At 50.7% G+C, this 20,756-nt stretch overlaps 11 protein-coding genes and 1 non-coding gene across 12 annotated transcripts; 5 read left to right on the top strand and 7 right to left on the bottom strand.

The window, feature by feature from the left end:
• Positions 1-400: 400 nt before the first annotated feature.
• Positions 401-1,849, bottom strand: POX_f08042 (uncharacterized protein; the record flags this gene model as incomplete). Its single annotated transcript, XM_050116825.1, has 1 exon — positions 401-1,849. The coding sequence occupies one exon, from the start codon at positions 1,847-1,849 to the stop codon at positions 401-403; it is 1,449 nt and encodes a 482-aa protein (XP_049966964.1).
• Positions 1,850-2,118: 269 nt separating this feature from the next.
• Positions 2,119-2,204, bottom strand: POX_tR147. Its single transcript has one exon. It is a non-coding gene; the product is annotated as a tRNA-Asp (tRNA).
• A 508-nt stretch (positions 2,205-2,712) lies between these two features.
• Positions 2,713-2,976, bottom strand: POX_f08041 (uncharacterized protein; the record flags this gene model as incomplete). The annotated part of the gene is made up of 1 exon (XM_050116824.1): positions 2,713-2,976. One exon carries the CDS (start codon positions 2,974-2,976, stop codon positions 2,713-2,715), a length of 264 nt encoding a protein of 87 aa, XP_049966963.1.
• A 913-nt stretch (positions 2,977-3,889) lies between these two features.
• Positions 3,890-4,853, bottom strand: POX_f08040 (uncharacterized protein; the record flags this gene model as incomplete). The annotated part of the gene is made up of 2 exons (XM_050116823.1): positions 3,890-4,657; positions 4,746-4,853. 2 exons carry the CDS (start codon positions 4,851-4,853, stop codon positions 3,890-3,892), a joined length of 876 nt encoding a protein of 291 aa, XP_049966962.1.
• Positions 4,854-6,809: 1,956 nt separating this feature from the next.
• On the top strand, positions 6,810-8,644 carry POX_f08039 (Maltose permease MAL61; the record flags this gene model as incomplete). Its single annotated transcript, XM_050116822.1, has 2 exons — positions 6,810-7,148; positions 7,256-8,644. The coding sequence occupies 2 exons, from the start codon at positions 6,810-6,812 to the stop codon at positions 8,642-8,644; spliced, it is 1,728 nt and encodes a 575-aa protein (XP_049966961.1).
• Positions 8,645-9,362: 718 nt separating this feature from the next.
• On the top strand, positions 9,363-10,875 carry POX_f08038 (uncharacterized protein; the record flags this gene model as incomplete). The annotated part of the gene is made up of 3 exons (XM_050116821.1): positions 9,363-9,492; positions 9,542-9,838; positions 9,932-10,875. 3 exons carry the CDS (start codon positions 9,363-9,365, stop codon positions 10,873-10,875), a joined length of 1,371 nt encoding a protein of 456 aa, XP_049966960.1.
• Positions 10,876-11,266: 391 nt separating this feature from the next.
• POX_f08037 (putative enoyl-CoA hydratase) lies at positions 11,267-12,391 on the bottom strand (the record flags this gene model as incomplete). The annotated part of the gene is made up of 3 exons (XM_050116820.1): positions 11,267-11,823; positions 12,024-12,161; positions 12,247-12,391. The coding sequence occupies 3 exons, from the start codon at positions 12,389-12,391 to the stop codon at positions 11,267-11,269; spliced, it is 840 nt and encodes a 279-aa protein (XP_049966959.1).
• A 675-nt stretch (positions 12,392-13,066) lies between these two features.
• On the top strand, positions 13,067-14,092 carry POX_f08036 (Protein RER1; the record flags this gene model as incomplete). The annotated part of the gene is made up of 4 exons (XM_050116819.1): positions 13,067-13,135; positions 13,320-13,437; positions 13,643-13,945; positions 14,013-14,092. The coding sequence occupies 4 exons, from the start codon at positions 13,067-13,069 to the stop codon at positions 14,090-14,092; spliced, it is 570 nt and encodes a 189-aa protein (XP_049966958.1).
• A 1,315-nt stretch (positions 14,093-15,407) lies between these two features.
• Positions 15,408-15,821, top strand: POX_f08035 (uncharacterized protein; the record flags this gene model as incomplete). The annotated part of the gene is made up of 2 exons (XM_050116818.1): positions 15,408-15,525; positions 15,613-15,821. The coding sequence occupies 2 exons, from the start codon at positions 15,408-15,410 to the stop codon at positions 15,819-15,821; spliced, it is 327 nt and encodes a 108-aa protein (XP_049966957.1).
• Positions 15,822-16,148: 327 nt separating this feature from the next.
• Positions 16,149-16,999, bottom strand: POX_f08034 (uncharacterized protein; the record flags this gene model as incomplete). Its single annotated transcript, XM_050116817.1, has 3 exons — positions 16,149-16,277; positions 16,356-16,690; positions 16,804-16,999. The coding sequence occupies 3 exons, from the start codon at positions 16,997-16,999 to the stop codon at positions 16,149-16,151; spliced, it is 660 nt and encodes a 219-aa protein (XP_049966956.1).
• A 785-nt stretch (positions 17,000-17,784) lies between these two features.
• Positions 17,785-18,576, top strand: POX_f08033 (uncharacterized protein; the record flags this gene model as incomplete). The annotated part of the gene is made up of 1 exon (XM_050116816.1): positions 17,785-18,576. The coding sequence occupies one exon, from the start codon at positions 17,785-17,787 to the stop codon at positions 18,574-18,576; it is 792 nt and encodes a 263-aa protein (XP_049966955.1).
• A 1,034-nt stretch (positions 18,577-19,610) lies between these two features.
• Positions 19,611-20,405, bottom strand: POX_f08032 (uncharacterized protein; the record flags this gene model as incomplete). The annotated part of the gene is made up of 2 exons (XM_050116815.1): positions 19,611-20,310; positions 20,362-20,405. 2 exons carry the CDS (start codon positions 20,403-20,405, stop codon positions 19,611-19,613), a joined length of 744 nt encoding a protein of 247 aa, XP_049966954.1.
• Positions 20,406-20,756: the final 351 nt, after the last annotated feature.

Genomic DNA, 20,756 nt, shown 5'->3' with positions numbered 1-20,756 from the left:
ATGCCCAGATTGTCAGGTGTCTACTTAGCGGCGTGCGGCTCATTGCAAAAATCGCCAGCACGCGTGACTTTGAAGCTCCGGTACGCTCTCTCGTGTGGTTTCCAGGAGAGCTCGATTGAGCTCTGGGCCCAGCTGAACGACCAAAGGTCATTCCGGATGGTGCTCGTCATGATCATTATTTGAAGGAATTTTGAACTTCCAAGCTGGCTTGAAAGTGAGAAAAAGACGCTTGCGGTCATCTCTTTGGTCTTGTTCGAAATAGCAAGCAATTCTAGCTGAACCAAATGTAATCAAGATATCCATCGTAACAATCGAGAGTCTGTGTCCAATGAACTAGTGCAGCAGCCATCCTTTTCACCGAAACTTCAACCTATCCGAGACGGGCCTGCATCCGATCCAATCACACTATGATTGGGCACGGCGATGATGACTGCACCGGCGGTTGAGCCGCATCAATCCTTCGCTCCGCGACAACGATGTACTGCTCACCCAGCCGGGCGTTCAAACCCCCCTCGCCAGCACCGCCACTTTCCAACTTCTTTGCCCCCATCTCGCAGATGCAGACAGAGCCAATAGGGACATTTCTCGCCCAAACAAATGGATAAAGTGGTTGCGATTTCGATCTCGTAGGAGGCGTATCAGGGATACAGCTTTCCTCAGATTTGTGATTGGATTGCGACTTCTCCTCCTCAGAGGCAAGAGACGAGCACGTTTCCCCTGCATCAACATCCCCATTCCCATCTCCCTCTGCACTCGATCTGCTACCGACGGGTATCGACCGCGTCTGATCAATGTAATAATTCCGATATCTGTTGAGGATGCTGCGCGCATCAAATTCAAATCTCTTGGAGCTCCCGTTTCGCCCGTGACTACCATTCTTCGCTTTTTCTCGACCACGGACGTAGATTGTGTTGATAAGCGTGGCGTGCAGGAGTAGCGGACGAGGTTTGGGCTTGCGAGCCAGGGCAGCGGCATACGGATCCCAATGTGTACTTGAAGACGTAGGCTCCGTCTCCGCCGAGGACGTTAGGAATTCTTTGCGAAAAACACTTTGATCTCCCTGGAGATCTTTGCACGGGGGGTTTTCAACTCCTACGGTGTTTTTCGAATCATTCGTTTTCATGGACGTTTCACTCTTAGCCTCGTTGAGGATGAATCCCGCTTCGATGAATTTGTCCCGCAGCATCACGCAGAATGGATACAATCGGCCCGTGGAATCAACAGGCGAAGCGTGGAGAACAGTAGCGGCTTTGGCCCGTGGTAGAGCATGGAGAGATTCCAGGGAGACACTGAGAGATGGAATAGGGCCGTGAATCCCCTCGGAGTCAGAAGGGTATGTATCCGAGCTGGCTAGACAGCCCGGCATGGAAGCATTAGTCCCCTGCGCAGACGCTATTGTCTTTACAGCGCGCCTTTTTTCAAGTGACTCACGAGATACTCGGGCAGCTTCTCGCATTAAGCTTGCAAGGTCGAGGGAGTTGAAGAAAGAGATGGCTTCGTTCAGTCTCTCTTTGGTGGGGAGACTCATGACGCCCAGTGTGAGATGGATTGTACCCACGGGTCTGATTGCGCCTTGGGGGATTGTACAGATAGAATCATCTTGCGCCTGTGTTCCAGGTTGACCATCTGCAAGCGTTTTGGCGACGGGTGGGCAATGCGCCGCTGCAAATGCCGCGAGTGAGGCTTCGAGCTGGGGTAGTGATTCCGTGTTGACCAGCGGTAGGCATAGGAAATGGGTCAGAGGTGGTTTTTTCTCTCGACGTGGGCCTCGCGGTGTTTGTTCTTGTTTTGTTGTGGACGGCTTCAGTGTGGACATGTTGATCACTGGAGGGAGACTGTACTTGGTCATGATCAAGGACGGTCTAGAAAAGTGTCTATATGATTGGGGCAGTTGTTGGAGATGTGAACGCATGTGGGGCGATCAGCTTGATGGTCAGTTGGAGCAATGAGACGGGTCTTTTCATGCAGCCTCGAGTTAAGGTTGAAACAGGTAACAATGACTTTAATTGCCTTTTTTTTTCTTTGTTCTGATACTCAGCACACTGATTGATGTGGAGCTTGCAGTGTCGAATATCGAGAGAGATGAAAGCAAACAAAAAGTCAAGACGCAAAAAGAAACTCTCCCTCGGGGAATCGAACCCCGGTCTCCCGCGCTTATCGGTGTTAATGACAAGCGGAAATCATGACCACTAGACCAAGGAAGATGCGATGGTCGAGTTACTGCTCGACCACTTGGTGCTGGTTGATACATCATGAGGCCAATTTTGAAACCATAATTCTGACTCTACATATTGGTGCCCAAAGTGACGATCTCCAATCGAATCCGTACCATATAGCTTCTTACTTTAACCCTTGAGTCTTCCAGCTCTTCTTTATACCAGCTCGCTGTATGTGGCGCGATAACATTTTTTTTCACTTTACATGCACTGATACCTAGCCATGAACCGTTGTTCGTTCGTTGTGATGTCGGTAGGAAGTAGTAGCAGTCACCAATATATATCATTGGGACCGCTGCCAGCCACAGCAAATATATCCCACCTCGAAATCTCAGGGATGTCGACCTGTCCTAGCACATATCGACCTCCATCTCCATCCAGCCAAAAGCAAACATACCCTGAAAAACATATACAACTGCACGGGAACTCCATTTCCGCAGGCCCAACTACCCAAGCAGACGGGAGCCACAGCACATTTCAATATGTAATACACCCTTCACTCCAATTTGGTCTTCCCATTCTGCCCAACACCACCAGCTGGATCGTCATCATCGTCGTCCTCTTCCTCACCACCACCATCATCATCACCCCCATACACTCGATTCATAGATTGTCCAAAACCCCGAGTGGCCGCACCAAGACCCTCCGCGGCCGCGGCAACCGTTTGCCCAGCGCCCTCGGCAGCACCACCCAACGTGGCACCAAGACCACTAACCACGTCACCAACGGTGTGGCTAGTATCTTGTAGACTGCTTGTCATGGTCTTTTGGAGACCACTTCCTACAGTAGCTTAGTCAAGGAAGGAGTATGGCCGTTAGCTGTAATCTGTTCTTTGATCGTTGGCGTGCCGACCAGATGGATAGAATGTAACCTTGAAGTAAAAAGGCGCGAGGGTGAAGATGGATGGAATTCGGACAGAAACAAAAGAAACAGAGAGATAGGGGGCCGAATCAGCTGGCTATAGCTAGACAGGGTCATGGGCTAGGTACGTGTGTGTTTTCTGCAGGAATCCATGCAAGGAAGACGAGACGGAAAAATAAAATGGAGACGAGGAGTGCCGAGGATGGAAACGATACCTACCTTGCTCTTTATTTCCATCGCTGGAGGACATGCTTGGAGTACCGTAAATGGCGCAGGGAATGGGTTCTGTGGCGGAGCGTTCAGATTTCGAATCAAACAAGGGGTTAGTGCGTCAAGGAGTGGTCGCGGGGATGGGAACTCGAACCGCTCGCTGGAGGAAGCCCAGTTTTCAAAGAACATAGCTTGGAGGTGTGAGTAGAAGGGCTGAATTAAAGAACAGTTCAGGGCAGTGCTCTCTTTGATTTCGATGTCTTCGGTATGCATGATATCATATGTCATTGCTTCTGACCAGGCGCAAATCAGCACCCTGAATAAGCTGTTCTTTCAAACGAGTTAGATTGCCCGCACCCCCCGAAGAACAGTTCCAAAAAAAAAAAGACAACCGGCAAATAAATAGAGAACGTGTGGAGAAAACGGTCATGCGCTCGAGGCGTGATCTATAGATATTCAAGCACTGTCGTATTAGCGCAAACCCGGAAAATCATCTCGGACATTGATTCCGGAATTGAATGCCCGCTTGTTGGTAAGTATGGGGACGACGACTAGCATAGCCATGGGTTGTTAAGACTAATTACACATCCCGGTTGTTTCAATCAGGTGGACACTCCAAACTTCCGAAGAGCATCTGTGACGCCTTGCCTTCTCCATTCATCCACCTCGTCCTCAGTGGCAACGGCAAAATATCCAAGCATCCCCAACGCATTGGTAGCTACCGCCTTGCTCAGCGCCGCTCGGCGCCTAGGAATCACAATCATCCACCGTCTCGTCATGATCATATTATGTGGACATGCGGCGCCCGGCGGTGCCTCCTGCGCATGCTCTGAGAGTCCCGCGCCCACCTGGGTGGCTTGTTCTAGCAACGCAGCATACGTGCTTTGTAGGTCCTGTTCCGTAACATTTGAGGACTTAAATTTGCAATAGAACCACCGAAATGGAATCGCAGGTTCAGATGCTTCTCCATCCATGTCTAGGAACGAGGCCAATGTGCCCTTGGGCGTGGGGATCAATTGCGTGTGTTTGTGCATTCGACTGCAGCCGCCATCCTGACCACAATTGAAGAACGCAACGTAATCAGAGCTCATCGTCTTCAAGACTGACCACATCGCATGAAGATCAGTTTTGTCCAAAGGCGTGTACTGTCGTTGATAGGGGTCCGCGGTGACAAGGAGGAAATGCGGGTTGGCCCAGCAGAACTTGTTGGCAACCAGCAGGTGCGCATTGCCCACTTTGCCAATTTCAAAACCAGCGGTGCTGATGTCACTCCCTTCACGAGGCTTCTCCTGAGGCCCAGAGTTGCTTTCAGAGATGGGATTTTGAAAAGTTGGTTTCTTTGACAGCGCCGATGTCAAGCAGAATTGAAACTGGGAGGGTACACGGAGTCAGCGATTGCGGGATGAAGAGAGTCTGGAGCTCTACTCTCCGATGATAGGATGTCTTTGCAGGAATTACATTTAGGTCTTTTTCAACATGTTTGATGATTCTTTGATTCTCATCATAGAGAACGACGCCGGATTGGACGAGTTGGTTGAACTTGGATAGTATAAACGACTCATCCATGGTCGCCCACGACCGAGAGACTGCCGGAGATGATTGGCGGACTAAAGTATTCACCCTTTCTTGAACATAAGCCGACGCACAGTATGATCGGGCAGTCAATGTCCCCGGGCTACACTGATCGAGATCTCGTGGAGTGAATGTAAAAAGCAGTGGAACTGGGCAGCAATCAAGATTCCCGCATTGGGTGGGCCGAGGACGCTTGCCCGTGTTTGGTACAAGATTTACCTTGTCCTGGTCCACTTGTCAATCTCCCGCCCAACACACTGCCAGTTGGACTTGGGAACATCCTCCAACTACTACTGTGGATAAGTATACATCATTTCATTCTGAAATGTCCACGTGCAGCCGCCACGTTTGAATGAATAAGAAAAAGACATATCTGATTCCAGGATCTCTCGCATTCCATTGCGAGACTCCCAAGGTTCAGCCACCCATGGACGTTCCTGCGGTGGTCGCCAGTGGCGTACTTAAGAATCCCAAGCCCCTGTACCTGTACGAGGCGGCTCCATAGAAGGCTCTACCACGTAAACGAAAGGCCCGGACTACGAGCACTACGTTCGATATAAGCGGGTTGCAAAGTTGACTTGGTGCGTCGATTTCAGGGCATGAGCCGGCGTGATTCACTCTGTCCTGTCAGGCCGGCTACAATGGTAGTCGATTCTAGAATGCAAGTGAAGCAAATCGAAGTAAATGGCAGCTTTGCCTCGCACTCGAACTAGATAAAATTCGGGCTTCAAGCGAGCGGCAATGAAGTCAGAAGGCTGGAACCTCTCAGAGCGACAAAAAAGGCAGTGGATCAGAGCAACGACCCCGTGACCCTGTGATCCCGGAATTAAACTTCGACGCAAAGTCACGAGCCTGGGGTACCTGAGAGACAGGCTGACTGGCTGCATTGGGAAGATTGTTCGTTCCACAATAGACTTGACCTGCCACATACCAAGGAATCTGGCTGAAAGCCCTGAGATTCGGGTCTGTACCGCGCGGGCATGATCTACTTACCGAGATTGAGCGAGTGGGAGAGAAGCGATGAAATTGGACTGTTCGCCAAGTAGAGAGCCATCTCTGGACCTTTGGTGTGCAGAGTCTTACCCTTTTTGATCTCATTGACTTGGAATACGCAACCGGATTGACCCGAATAGGCACTGGTCCGCCATCGACTCGATCCGGGTGTGGCTCGAGCCGCGCCACATTCCTCGGGATACTCCACGGGGGAGACGCAAGGGAAAGAAGAACTACACTCAGGCACATGGTTGACTGTCGATTCCATTGCTCTGTCGATCGAAGGTCCACGTCCCGAGGTGCCATGTATGACATGAAACGCGCAGAGGAAAACAAGAAGATCACATCAATGGCCAAGATGAACTTCATAGACATCACGCCAACTCATTCTCGACAAAGGAGTAAATATCCCGTTGCCAAGGATGCTCGATGAAAATTCAAACCGTCTCTGGCGCACCAAAGCATTGAGCATATTAATTTTTTTTTTCCTTTTTTTTTTTCCTCTCTTCAGTTTTACTTTCTTAGCCTGCAGCCCGTTCCCCGCAAATGGTCAGCACTTGCTCTGTCCGCGCCGTCGGTCGAGTCCAAATGCGAAACGCTTGCCCATTCTCGCCTGTTCTACCCCGTTCCTCCAGTCTCTCTGGTTCAACTCACCCGAGGTCTCTTCAGGGAGCACCCGCAAGGTGGACGAGCTGCTCTCGCGTGCGATGTTCCGCTGGGTGGGTACGGGAACCATATTTTTTTTTTCTGCCCTCTGGACCTCCGCACGTCTCCGAATCTTGGAAGTGCCCATTAAATCACACCTGACCCCTTTTGAACAACGCAACCTCCGTTCAACCTGACCTCTGCGACGGATTCTCTTTCCCTCTCCTCCTTCACCAGTGACTGCGGCGACCCAGAACTTCGTCTCTCACCCGCGAATCTTCCTCGCGTTGCGCTTCCCCTCCTCCCCTCAGCATGGCTGGTACAAAGCTGACCGACACCATTGCGCCGGTGGAGGCGGCCCCGCCCAAATCGTCCGGCCATCAAGATGTGCACGAGACTTGGGCCTCGGACTCGTCCATGAAGTCGATCATTGCGAATGCCAAGGCGGCCACGGAAAAGGAACAGAGCATGAGTCTGCTGCAGGGCATCAAATTATATCCCAAGGCCCTGGCATGGAGTGTGCTCATCTCGACTTGCATTGCCATGGAAGGATACGATATCAGTTTGGTGAACAACTTCTACGCGTTTCCCCAATTCAATCGCAAGTACGGAGAACAGATAGCAGACGGATCGTATCAAGTACCGGCCAGGGTGAGTTTCTTCCACGTGCCGAGCGTTCGCAGTGCATGTCCCGTTTGCGAGATTTCGTGTGCATACGCGCCAGCAACATCACTGACACGGGTCTTTTTGTGGTCTAGTGGCAATCCGGACTGAGCAACGGTGCCGCCGTGGGTGAGATCATCGGTCTCTTCATCAACGGGTGGGCCTCGGAGCGATTCGGATATCGGTACACCATCATGGCCTGTCTCGTCTTGATCAGTGCATGGACGGCCATCTTTTTCACAGCCCAGAATGTTCAGTCCCTCCTCGCGGCGGAGATTCTCTGTGGTATCCCCTGGGGTGTGTTCCAGACTTTGACCATCACCTACGCCTCGGAAGTCTGTCCGGTCGCCTTGCGAGGGTATTTGACCACCTATGTCAATTTCTGCTGGGGGCTCGGCCAGCTGATTGGCATCGGAGTCATTCGAGCCATGTTGACCCGGGACGACGAATGGGCCTATCGGATCCCCTACGGCCTGCAATGGATGTGGCCCCTGCCTCTGTTCATTGGAATCATGCTCGCCCCCGAATCTCCCTGGTGGTTGGTTCGTCGGGGCCGCACCAAGGACGCCAAGCGGGCGCTGGAACGCTTGACCACCAAGCAGGAAGACTCCCAGTTCGATGCGGATGAGACGATCTCGATGATGGTGCACACGACCGCCCTGGAGGCGAAGATTACCAAGGGGGCCAGCTACTTGGACTGCTTCAAGGGCACGGACCTGCGCCGCACGGAAATTGTGTGCATGGTCTGGGCCATTCAAAACTTGAGTGGTAACTCCTTCTCGAACTACTCGACCTACTTTTTGGAGCAGGCCGGTCTGGACTCGTCCAATGCCTATAACTTTGCAATGGGCCAGTACGGTATCAACATGGTGGGTGTCTTTGGAGCCTGGTTCCTGATGACCCTCGGCATTGGCCGTCGCACCCTCTATCTGTACGGCCTGTGTGGACTGTGCGCCATGCTCTTGATCATGGGCTTCCTCGGTCTGGTCCCGGATACCCACCGTGATCAAGCGTCTATGGCCACCGGAGCGCTGATGCTTGCGTGGGCCCTTTTCTACCAACTGACCGTGGGAACTGTTTGCTACTCCCTCGTGGCTGAGCTCTCCACTCGTCGCTTGCAGATCAAGACGGTCGTGCTCGGTCGCAACCTTTACAACGTGGTTGGTATCATCTGCGGCGTCCTGACCCCTTACATGTTGAACCCGGGCGAGTGGGACTGGGGCAACTATGCGGGCTTCTTCTGGGGGGGCATCTGCTTTTTGTGCATCATTTACACCTACTTCCGCGTGCCGGAGCCGCGCGGTCGCTCCTTTGCGGAACTCGATCTGCTCTTTGAGCGCGGCGTCAGCGCCCGCAAGTTTGCGACCACGCATGTGGACGTGTTTGATGAGACCATTGAGGGACATGTTGTCAATGAATACCGGGCGGAGAAGGGCGCCACGAATGACCCCAGCCAGGTCGAGAAAGACGCTGGCACTGCATGATTGAACGTTAATGCCATCCAATAATACGAGTGTGATGTTTGATGATGACCCTTCGTCCATGCTGCCCTCCCACCAACCATTTCCATTTTTCTCGGTTGACTGGCTTCTTCATTGTTTGCCCCCTTCTTCTGCAGACCTTTTATTCTTCATCTCCTTCTTCAACCCGGCGTGGTCGGATGCGTCGGGATGTACATATTGATCATGACCATGTATCTTACCATATTTAATCTGATGACCCTTGAAATCCTTCCTTTTCCCCCCAGTCGTCTCACAGAAGATGAATCAAGGTCAAGAATGGACTCCTCTCAATGGACCATTATGAACCAAAAAAAATAAAAATACCAAAATGTAGCACGCTGTTTTCTCCCCTTTTCCCTCCCCCTCTCACATTCTCCAGGAGACTCTCTTTCTCGCAGTACTCTTGTGATCATCGTACCTGTTAGCCCCGGTAGATGCCGCGATCCACGGATTGACAGCCGTGCAAGGGCCCACCCGCCGCTTGGGTGGCACCGAAAGCAAGTCGGACTCTGCCCAGTTTTTTTGCCTCCTCACACTTCGCTGCTGTGCCAGCCTGGGGAATGAACCCTCGGCGTTCAGAACAGACTCCCTCACCGTCTCTCACCCACAAGACTTGCTTTCTCAGCTCCTTCAGCCCCGAACCCACCGTCTTCTCACCTTTGCGCCGCGGGGATTCAAGTGGGGGTTCCACTTTGCCTGCATGCCGCAATGGACGTCACTTTCATCACCATCCACGGCAAGTCGCTCGCCATCCCTTGACCTGTTCCGCCTCTCGTCCGCTTCTGCTGGGAGCCCGTTGAGGGGCACTGGCGGTTGTGGTGATGACTGGAGTCCCTCTTTAGTGTCGGTCGACCATCATCTAACTTCGGCTGTTCGTAGATTTGTCGCGTGACGCTTCGATCTTGTATGCGTCCGACAGCATCCAAGTTGTGCTCGGTTACCAGCCACAGGAGGTCTTGAACCGATCCTGTTGGGACTACTTCCATCCCAAGGAATTGCAGTTCGCCCGCAGTGTTCACGGGCGCGGTGTTCGGCTCGATAAAGCAGCGGTCCTCAACTATTGCTCGATTCGCCACAAGAATGGTACATGGGTCGGCTGCGAGTGCGTCTTCACAGTCGTCTACGATGTGTTGATCGCGAGCACCACCATCTACGGTCAAGGGCGGGGAAGTCAGAGTACGTTGTCATCCCCGCAGAGAGTTGTGCTCCACAAGCTCTGGGACATTTTTGGTTCATCACTGACACATTTTTGAACCCGTTTTTTTCCAGAGCGTGCCATTGATGCTCCCATCGTCCGCCAGCTGTTCGATTCTTCTCCACACGACCCTCGCTACCACATGCTCACGCTCTTGTCCGACAAATTCTCCCGACGGCTGGCCGAGCCGCTTCATGAGCCTCGTGCGGCGCTTTTTGTCAATCGCTTCACTCGCACCGCAACGATAATGTACGCCACCAGCGGCGTCACGGAGATTCTCGGACTTCGCCCACAGCAGCTGGTCTCCAAGAGTTTCTTCTATTGTATCCAGGAGCGCTGTCTCCGGGACGCGGTACGCTGTCTGGAAAGTGCCAAGGCCAACGACTCGATTGCATATCTACGATTTTGGTTCCGCAATCCCTTGCTTGACGAAGATGTCGATATGGACTCGGGTGGATACGCCGACCCCGCTTCCGGGACTAATAACGATCCATCCACCCGACCAGGGCCTCCGATTGAACTGGAGGCCGTTGTGTCTTGCACCTCGGATGGTCTCGTGGTGATTCTCCGTCGGGCACGAGCCCCCATCCCCAGTGCAGCTCTCCCACCTCAGCCGGTTCCAGTCTACTCGAATGGCATCTTCGCGGCCCCGTGGGCTCTCGAGCCCGTCTATGCATATGGCACGGCGTCATACCCCCCTGATGGCTATGCGAATTCCGCATATCCGGAAGCCAAAACGACGCTCTGCAGAGAGAACGACATTTCCCCCCTGGGTCTTGGAGCGACGACCACGACCGATCAGAATTTTGGCTCCAGACATCTGCCTCACCCGGCTGCGTCCAAGAGTGCTACATCGCGTGGTCCGCAGGAGACTCTTCTCATGGATACTATTCGGGATGTGGCAGTCTTTGCGTGGGGCATCGTCGGCATTAATCGCTCTCTGGAGCAGCATAAATATGGATCGCCGTCTGGAAATGCCCATCCAGACGCAATGATGGATGAGACATGGGAATCATGACGTTACGGCTGGCCGTGGCTACGAGTAAAGAATAATTGCATATTGGATATTGGATGTGACATAAACGACTACAGACCATCTCAATCAAAGTCTTCCCCCCCTTTTTTTGATTTCCCAACCCAACCCTTTGACATGCACGTCTCTCGACTCGATGGAGACCATGTTGCACAGACGGATGGTCCTTGTTCCAATGAATACCCGGTCTTTTCATTTTAATTGCGATGGCGCAACTGCTCTCTATTCATGAGACCATTCGGGCTTTTTCTTCTCCGCAAAAGCAGTCATACCTAAACGAAGAACGAGCCAACCCCTTTGATTAGCAAAAACAACATGACAACCTTTTCTCCTCTCACATCTCACAAAAGACTTTGAGGCCCGCGAGGAAAAAAAATCAAAACTTACCAATCTTCTGATCTTGACTGCCAAACAACCCATGGAACAGTCTCCGCTCATACTCAACTCCCTCCCGCAGCGACAGCTCCTGACTCTTATTCACCACCTCCTTACCCGCCACGACAGCCACCCGACTATATCCCGCAATCGTCTCGGCCGTCTTCAGCGCCACCTCCAGCAACTCCTCCTTTCCCCCGTCCACGACCTCGGCCGCCAAGCCCCACTCGCCAGCCTGCTTGCCACTGAAGTTCTTGCCCGTCAGAATCAGCTCCATCGCCTTGCTCTTGCCAATGGCGCGAGTGAGACGCTGCGAGCCGCCGGCGCCGGGGATCGTGCCGAGCTTGATCTCGGGTTGACCGAAGGTTGCGTTGGCGGTGCAGTACATGATGTCGCACATCATGGCGAGCTCGCAGCCTCCGCCGAGGGCGTAGCCGGAGACGGCAGCGATAACGGGCTTGCGGATGGTGTTGGCGAGGTGAGACCAGGGAGCGATGAAGTTGTCGTTGTAGGCGGCGGCGAAGGTTAGGGGGGCCATTTCTTTGATGTCGGCGCCGGCTGTTGAGTTTTGAAAAAAAAGGGTCGAGAGTTAGCATGTTTCTTTTTTTTTTTTTACAGCTTTCCATTGTTCGTTTCTCGTTTTTCTTTTCTTTCCAATGTCTGGTCTATCGAATTTGGATGCGAATGTCCTTGCAGGATGTAATGGAAAACAATAATGAAAAAAAACAAAACAAAAACAAATGGATTTGGAAACGTACCAGCAAAGGCCTTCTCGCTACCCGTGATAATGATTGCGCCAATATCCTTGTCCTGATCATACTTGCCCAGCGCGTCATTGAGCTCGGTGAATAGAGGGCTGCAGAGGGCATTGAGAGCTTTAGGTCGGTTGAGGGTGACTATGCAAATGGATCCGTTAGAACGAGAGGTTGACTGTGGAAATACAGGCCAGAATGTTTCAGGGAACGGGGCAGCTTGTCGCACTTAGACCAACTCCTGGCTTGGGAGTAGATGTGAGGATATGTTCGTAGCTGGGACCGGACGAGTATAGGCGGACGCGAGCCAAGTAGGAGGTCAAGGGGACGGATGTCCTCGAGGTGACGAGACGGGCACAGCGACGCGCGAACATGATGATTGAGCTAATTGAGTGAGTGAGTGTAGTGTGGGATAGGACTACGTTGGAAGAAGAATTGACTAGGCAAAATCAAAAGAAGTTCAATCAGAGCTCGGTCAAAGCAAGTGTTGATCTCTGTTGTATGGGGATGAAACGATGATGTATGTGTCCTACGGATGGGCTGTCAAATGCGTCCCCGCAGCCGAAGGAGCTCCGAAGTTAGCCGTTCCTCGGCCTGGACGGAGATACGACTGCGTATGTGTATTGAAATATGCTTACCACTTTGCAGTTGAGCATGTGGTGTTACACTGTATTGATTACCGGATCAATCCACGCTTCACAGAGCATCAATTAACACGTGACTTTAGAGCTCGGGCGGGAAGAGGCGGCAGAATTGTCGAGCCACGGCGAGCGGCTGTTCGACAACCTCAGGCATCCGCACGAGCCCGAGTGCACTGCCACGCTCGTGCTCGTGGCTGGTCCTGTCAGCTCCCCGCTGATTGGACCCATCGCCAAGGGGGACACTTTGCTCTTGTCTTCCAGAACAGAACCCGGCTGCATTCAGCAATATTTGCGGTTGCGGATCGGCAGACCACAGACGAAGATTGCGCTGACTCTTGATCCTTTTCTCTTGTGTTCTTTCCTTCTTTCTCGACCACCCATCTTACAGTCGATATCCTCCTCCTCATCATGGATGTCCCCGAGCCCGAGCAGACGCCCTTCACTGCGGTGACGGCGCAGACTTCTAAATTGACGCGCGTGAGTGTTTCTGCCTATCCGTCGACTTGAAGGGAGTTGCGGTTGCGTGATCGGTGCAGCGCATTGGACGGGGTCAATCTTGAGTCTGCTCGTTGCTATGTTTGCGTGGACCATTAGATCCCCTGAGAGAGGCCATACGTTGTGTGGTTTTTTTTTTTTCTTGCTAAAGTGTTGCTGCTTGTAGAAATACCAAGCACTGCTTGACGCCTCGACTCCTTACACCACGTATCGCTGGGTCGGATCCGGCGTCCTGCTTATCATCTTCTTCCTGCGCATCGTCCTCGCACAAGGATGGTACATTGGTACGTTGATGGTTGATTCCTCGGCACCGTGCTAAATTTTGCTCTTCACCTTTGCCGTCGCACTCGTCACCTCGCAAGGGGACGGTCAGCAAGATGCAACATCCAAAGTTGTTCGACTGCTTGCTCGGAGACCATGATGACAATCATATGGAATATGCTCGATGCTCCTGTCGTTCCCAAACTAACCTGGATTGTCTTTTCGCAGTCGCATACACCCTCGGCATCTATCTCCTGAACCTGTTCCTCGCTTTCTTGACCCCCAAATTCGACCCCTCTCTCACCCAAGACGAAGGACTGGAGGACGGCGACGCCGGCTCGCCCAGTCTCCCCACCAAGCGCGATGAGGAATTCCGACCTTTTATTCGCCGTCTGCCCGAATTCAAGTTCTGGCACTCCGCTACCCGCGCCATCACCATCGGCTTCGTGTGCAGTTGGTTCTCCATGTTTGATATTCCTGTCTTCTGGCCCGTTTTGGTCATGTACTGGATTATCCTGTTTGTCTTGACTAGTATGTATCACAAGCCGAATGTTCAACTCCGAGGACAGCCGATTGACTCTCTCTCTCTTCTCTGCAGTGCGCCGCCAAATTCAGCACATGATCAAGTACCGATACGTGCCTTTCTCCTTTGGCAAGACCCGATACGGCCGGTCCTAGACCCGCCTCGTCTTTACGATCTTTTCTCCGTGAACAACTCACCACACCACCGCACCCCTGTTTTATTATCTCGCTTCATTTCCCCCGTCGCGCGACCTATGAAGAGAAGCGCGAAGGTCTGTGAAGGTCAATGTGTGTACGTTTTCGCTTCATTTGTCTACGTGCCATCGATTACGATCTGAGCGTGGGGAGGGTTGGAATATGGTCCAAGCCACCGGAACAAAAAAGGCTTTCATGGCGATGCATTTATGAATCTCTCACTATTGTAATTCTTGAAGTTTTCTTTCTTGAAGGCGGGGATCTTTGCATCTGGCAAGCCCGGCTGACTGCTTTTTTCCTTACTGTCCCGTGATGGTTGGCGGAGGGTTTGGTCTCCCTAGGCAGGGGAAACAATCTTTAATTCAATTGTCAGATACGATAGAACTCTCTCAGTCAGCAATTATGCTTGTCTGAAATGATACATTAAGCTTGTCTTTTACACGGAGTGAGTGAGCCGTTCCCAGTAGAAGCCCATTAGACCGTCGAGAGACTAAATGTTTGTTTTGGATGGACTCGTATGTTCCACCGAGTGACTTTTTCTTTGAGTCCCATCTGCCGTGCAAGTTACACAGTGAGCCGTGTGTTGTGCCCAACAATGTCCACTTGATTTCCCTTCTGGACCCAGGTTGTCGGAGATGAGATGCGCTGCTATTTATTTCCACTTTATTATATGCGGAAGATGTCACGATGTGATTGACATGATCGGCCACAGCTCAGAATACACGGAAGAAGGGCGCGAATAGTTAACGAATTCGATTCTACTAGTTTTCAGACTCTCTCAGCAATTTCCGCAGGGGTTTTGTCTCTCAGATCGTGGAGCAATAGGATGCAAAGGATCCAGTTCGCTGCTGCATAATCACCCATGGATATCTCACTGTGACACCGAACTATGGTATACACTCTTCGTCAAACTTGAGAAACGGGGATAGCACGATATCCAAGATGTTTCCTTGCTCATTCCCATGTCGCACAGTCGGCGCAACTGGTATCCAAAGAGAGAGAGAGAGAGAGAGAGAGAGAGGAAAACTGTTCACACTCGTCAAAGGTACATCGAAGCTGTTAATGTGAACCGTATGTATCGAAGACCGACCTACTGTACGTAGAAAGACTCGCTGGCGAATCTCTCACCTTTAAAAAGGAAGATCTCCATCTCACACCCGTCGGTCAATCTTCCCCATCATTTCCACACTATGAAACCATTCATCTTCGCATAAAACCCCTGAACAAAATTGAGCCCAGGAACTCAAAGAAAAAAAAAACGCACATCTATTCAGTAATGACTATTCTCGCCCCAACAGGACTCGCCCTGGCCCTCGGCCTTGCTGTCCAGTCCACACTCGCGGTATCCGTCTCCCTCCATGGAACACGCACACAAGAGCTTGTTCGTCCAAGATGTGGGTGATTTATCTTCGTTATTTGCATTCTGAGTATTGTAAGTTTGATGGTGAAGAAATTGATTTACTAATCTCACCTTGTCCCAGGCATCGTTCACTACCGTGTCGCTCCGGGTGAAGACTGCGTACATATCCTGGAGAAACATCCGTATTCATTCACTTTGGATCAGCTCTACACATGGAATCCCGAGATCAACGACTCATGCACAAACTTGCAGGTGGGAGATGTGATTTGTATCCAGAGGACGAGGTGTGAAGAGTGTCCTACGCCGAAGCCTACTGCTTCGGGATCTTGATGGGTGTTGGGAGACGTGTGCGTATGGGGGTTATACGGTAGCTCATAGGGGGAGATGGTCAAGGTACTTTTGAAAATTGACAGGATCTATGCAAGTGCTTTCAACTTTGGGGACGTTTTAAGCTTTCGATGTTTTATGATGGATTTAGCTAGATGGAAGAAGGAAATTCATTTCGACCATGCCGTGTTTTGAAGGGTAGATGTTTTTGGGGGGGGGGGGGGGGGAAAGTCTGTTCTATTGAGAGGTGATTGATCTATTTACCATATTAAATAACGGGAAGTATACATTTGAGTATACTGAGAGAGGCCAGACATTGAAGGATGTGATTCAAAGTCCTTGAACAGGCGGAAGCTTCATATCCTCAAGACCCACACCCATACACGAGAGCTCTCCAAGACTTTTGAGCTTCTCGATGAAACCTTCAAGGCCGGTGCCCGACGTCTCAATACTTTGATTCTGCGCAAGTTAGCGAGTTGTCCAAAAAAAAAAAACGGAATTCTGTTCCACCAACAGTGCCAGTACCCATGCACATACCTCGAGTGCGTGCCATCCGATAAGGCCCACAACAATCTCATCCGCGAGATTCTGGCTTTTACCATATGAAACAGTGACACCCTCCTGGTAGCATGTCTTCAAGTAGACCGATATATCTTCCCAGATCTGAAGTGCCAACGCAGTAGCTTCTGAAGTCTGCACGGTAAGGCGAAGAATCTCCATCTTGCCGACACTGGCAGCATCCTTGGGACTGGTATCGGTTCGAAAAAGCTGTGGTCTTGGGGGTCCAGTGAACAAGTGACCAATTGATGCAGCAAATTCGGCGAATTGTGATGTTGTGATGAATGATGTAAAGGATTCTACCTTGTCCCATTCTGAATGTTTTTTTAATAGAAAAAAGGATCTGTCAGATAAATCCATATATGTATGTTTGGAGCGCGGGATAGGAGAAGATTGTCGAGCATTCAAAGCAGGCAGAGAGACGTACCGAATACGACGACCTTTTTGTTCTCATCTCGCACATTCCTTCCATTCTCAGTGAGAACCCAGCCGTGGAAGCCGCACAACACTCCTGGATTAGGGCTGGTCAATTTCTTCATGAACATGGGCCAGTCTTGCTCGAGCTCGTTGAGCGAGGCTTGATCAGGCTTGAGATCTGGAAAGATCAATTCGACAGCGGCCATTGTGAGTTGAAAGATGAATAGAAGAAATGTTGCAGAAGCAATGTGTGTGTGTGTGTGTTTTCAGATACAATCATTTGGACTGGAGAGCACTATTTATCTTTCTTCATCATCGTGATGATCTCACTGTGGCCTATGAAGATCATCTGATTCTGACTCATGAGCTGAATCCTCTCATCATTGCACTAAAATTCTGGTCCATGAGGTTACGCAAGAACGCGAATCATCAGACCCTCGTCCACCCGCAGCGGAACACTGCTGGTTGATTCAGCTGCATGCCTGATATCTTTGAGAATCGTTGATTTGGTGTCCGATGCGGGTGGATTTGCGGAGTTTGCGGAGTTTCCGCCAGCTTGGGTGGGGGGGGGGGGGGGGCTCACCTTGTGCTTACGCTTCAATTCCTCAAGAGTCAGATAGATTGGACAAGTCCTCACCTACTTTGAAGACCTTCATCTCTTTCTCCCCCTTGGTTCAAAATGTCGACCAGATCTGCCAAGGCTCGCTCACGTCAAAAATCTTGCACCATATGTGTAGAAGGGAAACGTCGATGTGATCGTCAAACTCCGCAGTGCTCGCGCTGCGCGGAGCGCGGCTTAAAATGCACCTACATTAAATCTCCCTCGAATGCAACAGCGCGATCAAGCAAATTAAATCCCGCAAGTCCGCAGTCACCGCGCTACTCAAGTATAGATCCAGTCTCTGAAGAGATTTTCGCCGGGTGGTCTTTGCGATCTCAAACCTTGGTCAATACATCGCCCCGACTGGAAGGCCTTTCACCCCTCACCACCATGCCAGCGTTCTGTCCAGCAATTTTCTTTCCAGATTTTGTTCGTCCGGACAGATGGTCAATTGAGAAGGTTCTAAAGAACATGAGGTCGTTTCCTGAAATGCTCGCTCGATCCGGGGCGACGCCATTTATGCATGTCCGGCTGTACGAGTCAGACATGCCCACTGCCATCCAAGATGCGTTTGCAGTCTCTGCAGTCTATCTTTCAAGAACAGCAGAGACAAAAGACTTGTCACTGCGTGTTTTGGAAGCCAAATCAAAGTCTCTGATCCAACAACTCCGACAAACCTCGTCGCTCAGAGAACTTCTCGCATCGGTGCAAGCATTGCTCATTTTCCAAATCATCCAGCTGTTCCAGGGCGACACTCGCGTACGTGCCCTGGCCGAGCAGAACATGGAACTTCTACGCGAGTGGACCACACGCTTGCAGATGCAGGGCGAAGATCTCAGGGATCCGGTTACATGGCAGGATTGGATCTTTGCTGAGAGTATTCGTCGAACAGTGGTCATTTCAATTCTTCTTGATAGTCTCTACTGGACACTCCAATTTGGTTATTGCACTCAGGCTAAAGTTTTGAGTATGCTGCCAGTAACTCCGGTGTCTGAGTTGTGGGAGTGTTCCTCGCGTACAGGGTGGTCGGGGACTGTTCCGCAAAGGACAAATGCAGTTCTGTATGGAGATTTCGCAATGGCGTGGAAGGAGGGTCGAGTAAATCAGGAGCTGGATGACTTTCAAAGATTTTTGCTGGCTCCATGTGTGGGAGAAAAGTACCGAGACATCTTGGAAGCTTGAGAAATGATTTGGTATGACTGTATTGATGCGCAAAGCGAGCCATAGCAAACAGAACTTTTCAACTGAACGTATGTCCTGTCAAGTTTTGCTTTCTCTTAGGGCTTGCATAAAATTGCCTCGCAAAAAATTCGACACAGCCGACCATTCGAAAGCAAGCGCTTACTAGTTTGACTAGAAATTTGTATACGCTTCGAGCCAGACACGAAAGAGGCAAATTGACTTACCCCTAAGCAAGTCAATCGTGAGTCAATGGGGCCGTTACATTAAGGATGGCTGGGACATCGATTCTCCCTTCAGATCAAACTAGCTCAAGTTCAGAAGCACATTGCTCATTGTTTTAAAGAGCCCCATTTCTCTTGTTCCACCAGCCATTATTAGATTCTTCCATCTTCACGGGTCCTTTGATCAGGGCGCTGCTACATCACCGCGCGAGATGAGCCCAGAGCGCCGCAAATTACAGAGGACATTCTGCAAAACTGCCGCCGTGCCAATAGTGCTCGCCGTTGAGAAACACCGATGATGCCCACCTTACCGATATTGCTCAACGCTACCAGCCAAATAAAGGAGAACAGAGTGTGGTCAAAGAGACCCAAAAGGATCGCCAGAGTGTACGAGACCACCGCTACAGACTCTTGTTGATTTATTCGAAGGCGCATTTGGAGATAGCATTGATGACAGCAGCTTAAGCATAGATGAATATAACCCTACTACATTTGTCCCGAAGACAGTCATAGTCAAATGCTCCGTCTCTGGTGCTAAGCAAGTGCGTCAGTTATAAGTGGGTATCGAGTTGAGGGAGCTAGAACTGGTTTTTTGCGGCGAGAAAGTTGAAGAGGAGCCCTGGGGTTGTTTGTGCGTTTGAGAATGACAGCATGAATTGAGTACCTCTTCTTCCACGTTATGTTTAAGACTGTTTCAAATAGCCTATTCTGGAAACCAAATCAATTCCCAAGCGGTCACCTGAGAGTCCCCCTCATTCCTTCGGTTTGATGAATTGCCCGTAGAACCAATTGAGGGATGAAAGATCATTTGATTCAAAGAACAATCTCCTTCTCTGTGCTGGGATCAATAAATGAGATTTTAAACCGTTTTCGAGGGCGGTTGATGTCATGATATTTGTGATGACGGACGTGCAGTGCTTCCACCATCTCTTGAAGAACATCAGCGGCTAGATTTGGAAAGAATTTCATGCGGTGAGCGGCTGTAGAACTCTCCGAGCAAATGAAACCAGCCACAAACACCTTTGCCAGCGCTCTGCGCATAGGATGTCCCGGAGGAAGGTGCTCCGAAGAAGTCATATGCTCATACGTAATAGGCTTCTTGTCTCGAACCCCTATCGCATGATCGACTCGATAATTCTTGATGCTCCTTTCCACGGCATGTGCCATCTCAGACTCCATTCCCGTCACGCCACACATGTCGGCAAATCTCGCGAATTCAAGCGCGGCTGAAATAAACGAGGCAGACTCAGAAATCGGGTTGAAGTCGGTCACAGTCAAGTTGATTCTCTTGGTGTAGATCCATTGGAGTAACGCCGCAAGACTTGCTTCAGAGACGACCCCCTCAATCTTCTCCAGTACAGCCACTTGAGTTTGGCGCTCCAAGAATTTACCATTAAACATGGATGCAAAGTATGATGAATGCTGTGCCAGCAAGTCCTTGGAAACTCTGAAAGGTCGTCCACTTGATGTGATTTGAATCTCGACTGTTGGTCCGTAGAATAGGGGTAGTACACTGGCTAAGAATCAGCATTGTGTATTCGCGTATACTCTCCTCATCACTTACGAGTTCAAGAACTCATCAGACTTGACATTATCAAGAGAAGTCATCTTTGTCTCACTCATGAAGAGACTGTTGCTTGACATCAGCGGGAATATTATGTGGAGAGGAGAAGACGAGTCAAGAACCGAAGAGTAGGAACAAAGAAGAGCGTTTGTTTTCTATGCCGGTCACACGGCATATGGCATCTGGCACATGCCTGAAGAGACAGATGTACCAAATAGACTAAATCATCTAGCCTTTTATTCTACCCACAACATACATATGCCTCCCCTGTGATGAGCAATCAAAACGGGGGAATTGAGCAAATCTCATTATGGATACGATACAACCCTCCCGAGGTAGTAAAACACTCAAGGCTGAGAAAGAAATCCGAAAAGTCTCAGCACATCCTTTCCATT

The sequence above is a fragment of the Penicillium oxalicum genome, chromosome VI (genome assembly GCF_001723175.1).
Source record: "Penicillium oxalicum strain HP7-1 chromosome VI, whole genome shotgun sequence".
In the NCBI taxonomy this organism is placed as follows: domain Eukaryota; kingdom Fungi; phylum Ascomycota; class Eurotiomycetes; order Eurotiales; family Aspergillaceae; genus Penicillium; species Penicillium oxalicum.
Note: the sequence above shows the minus strand (reverse complement) of the source record. Positions and strands in the feature narration are given on the sequence as shown.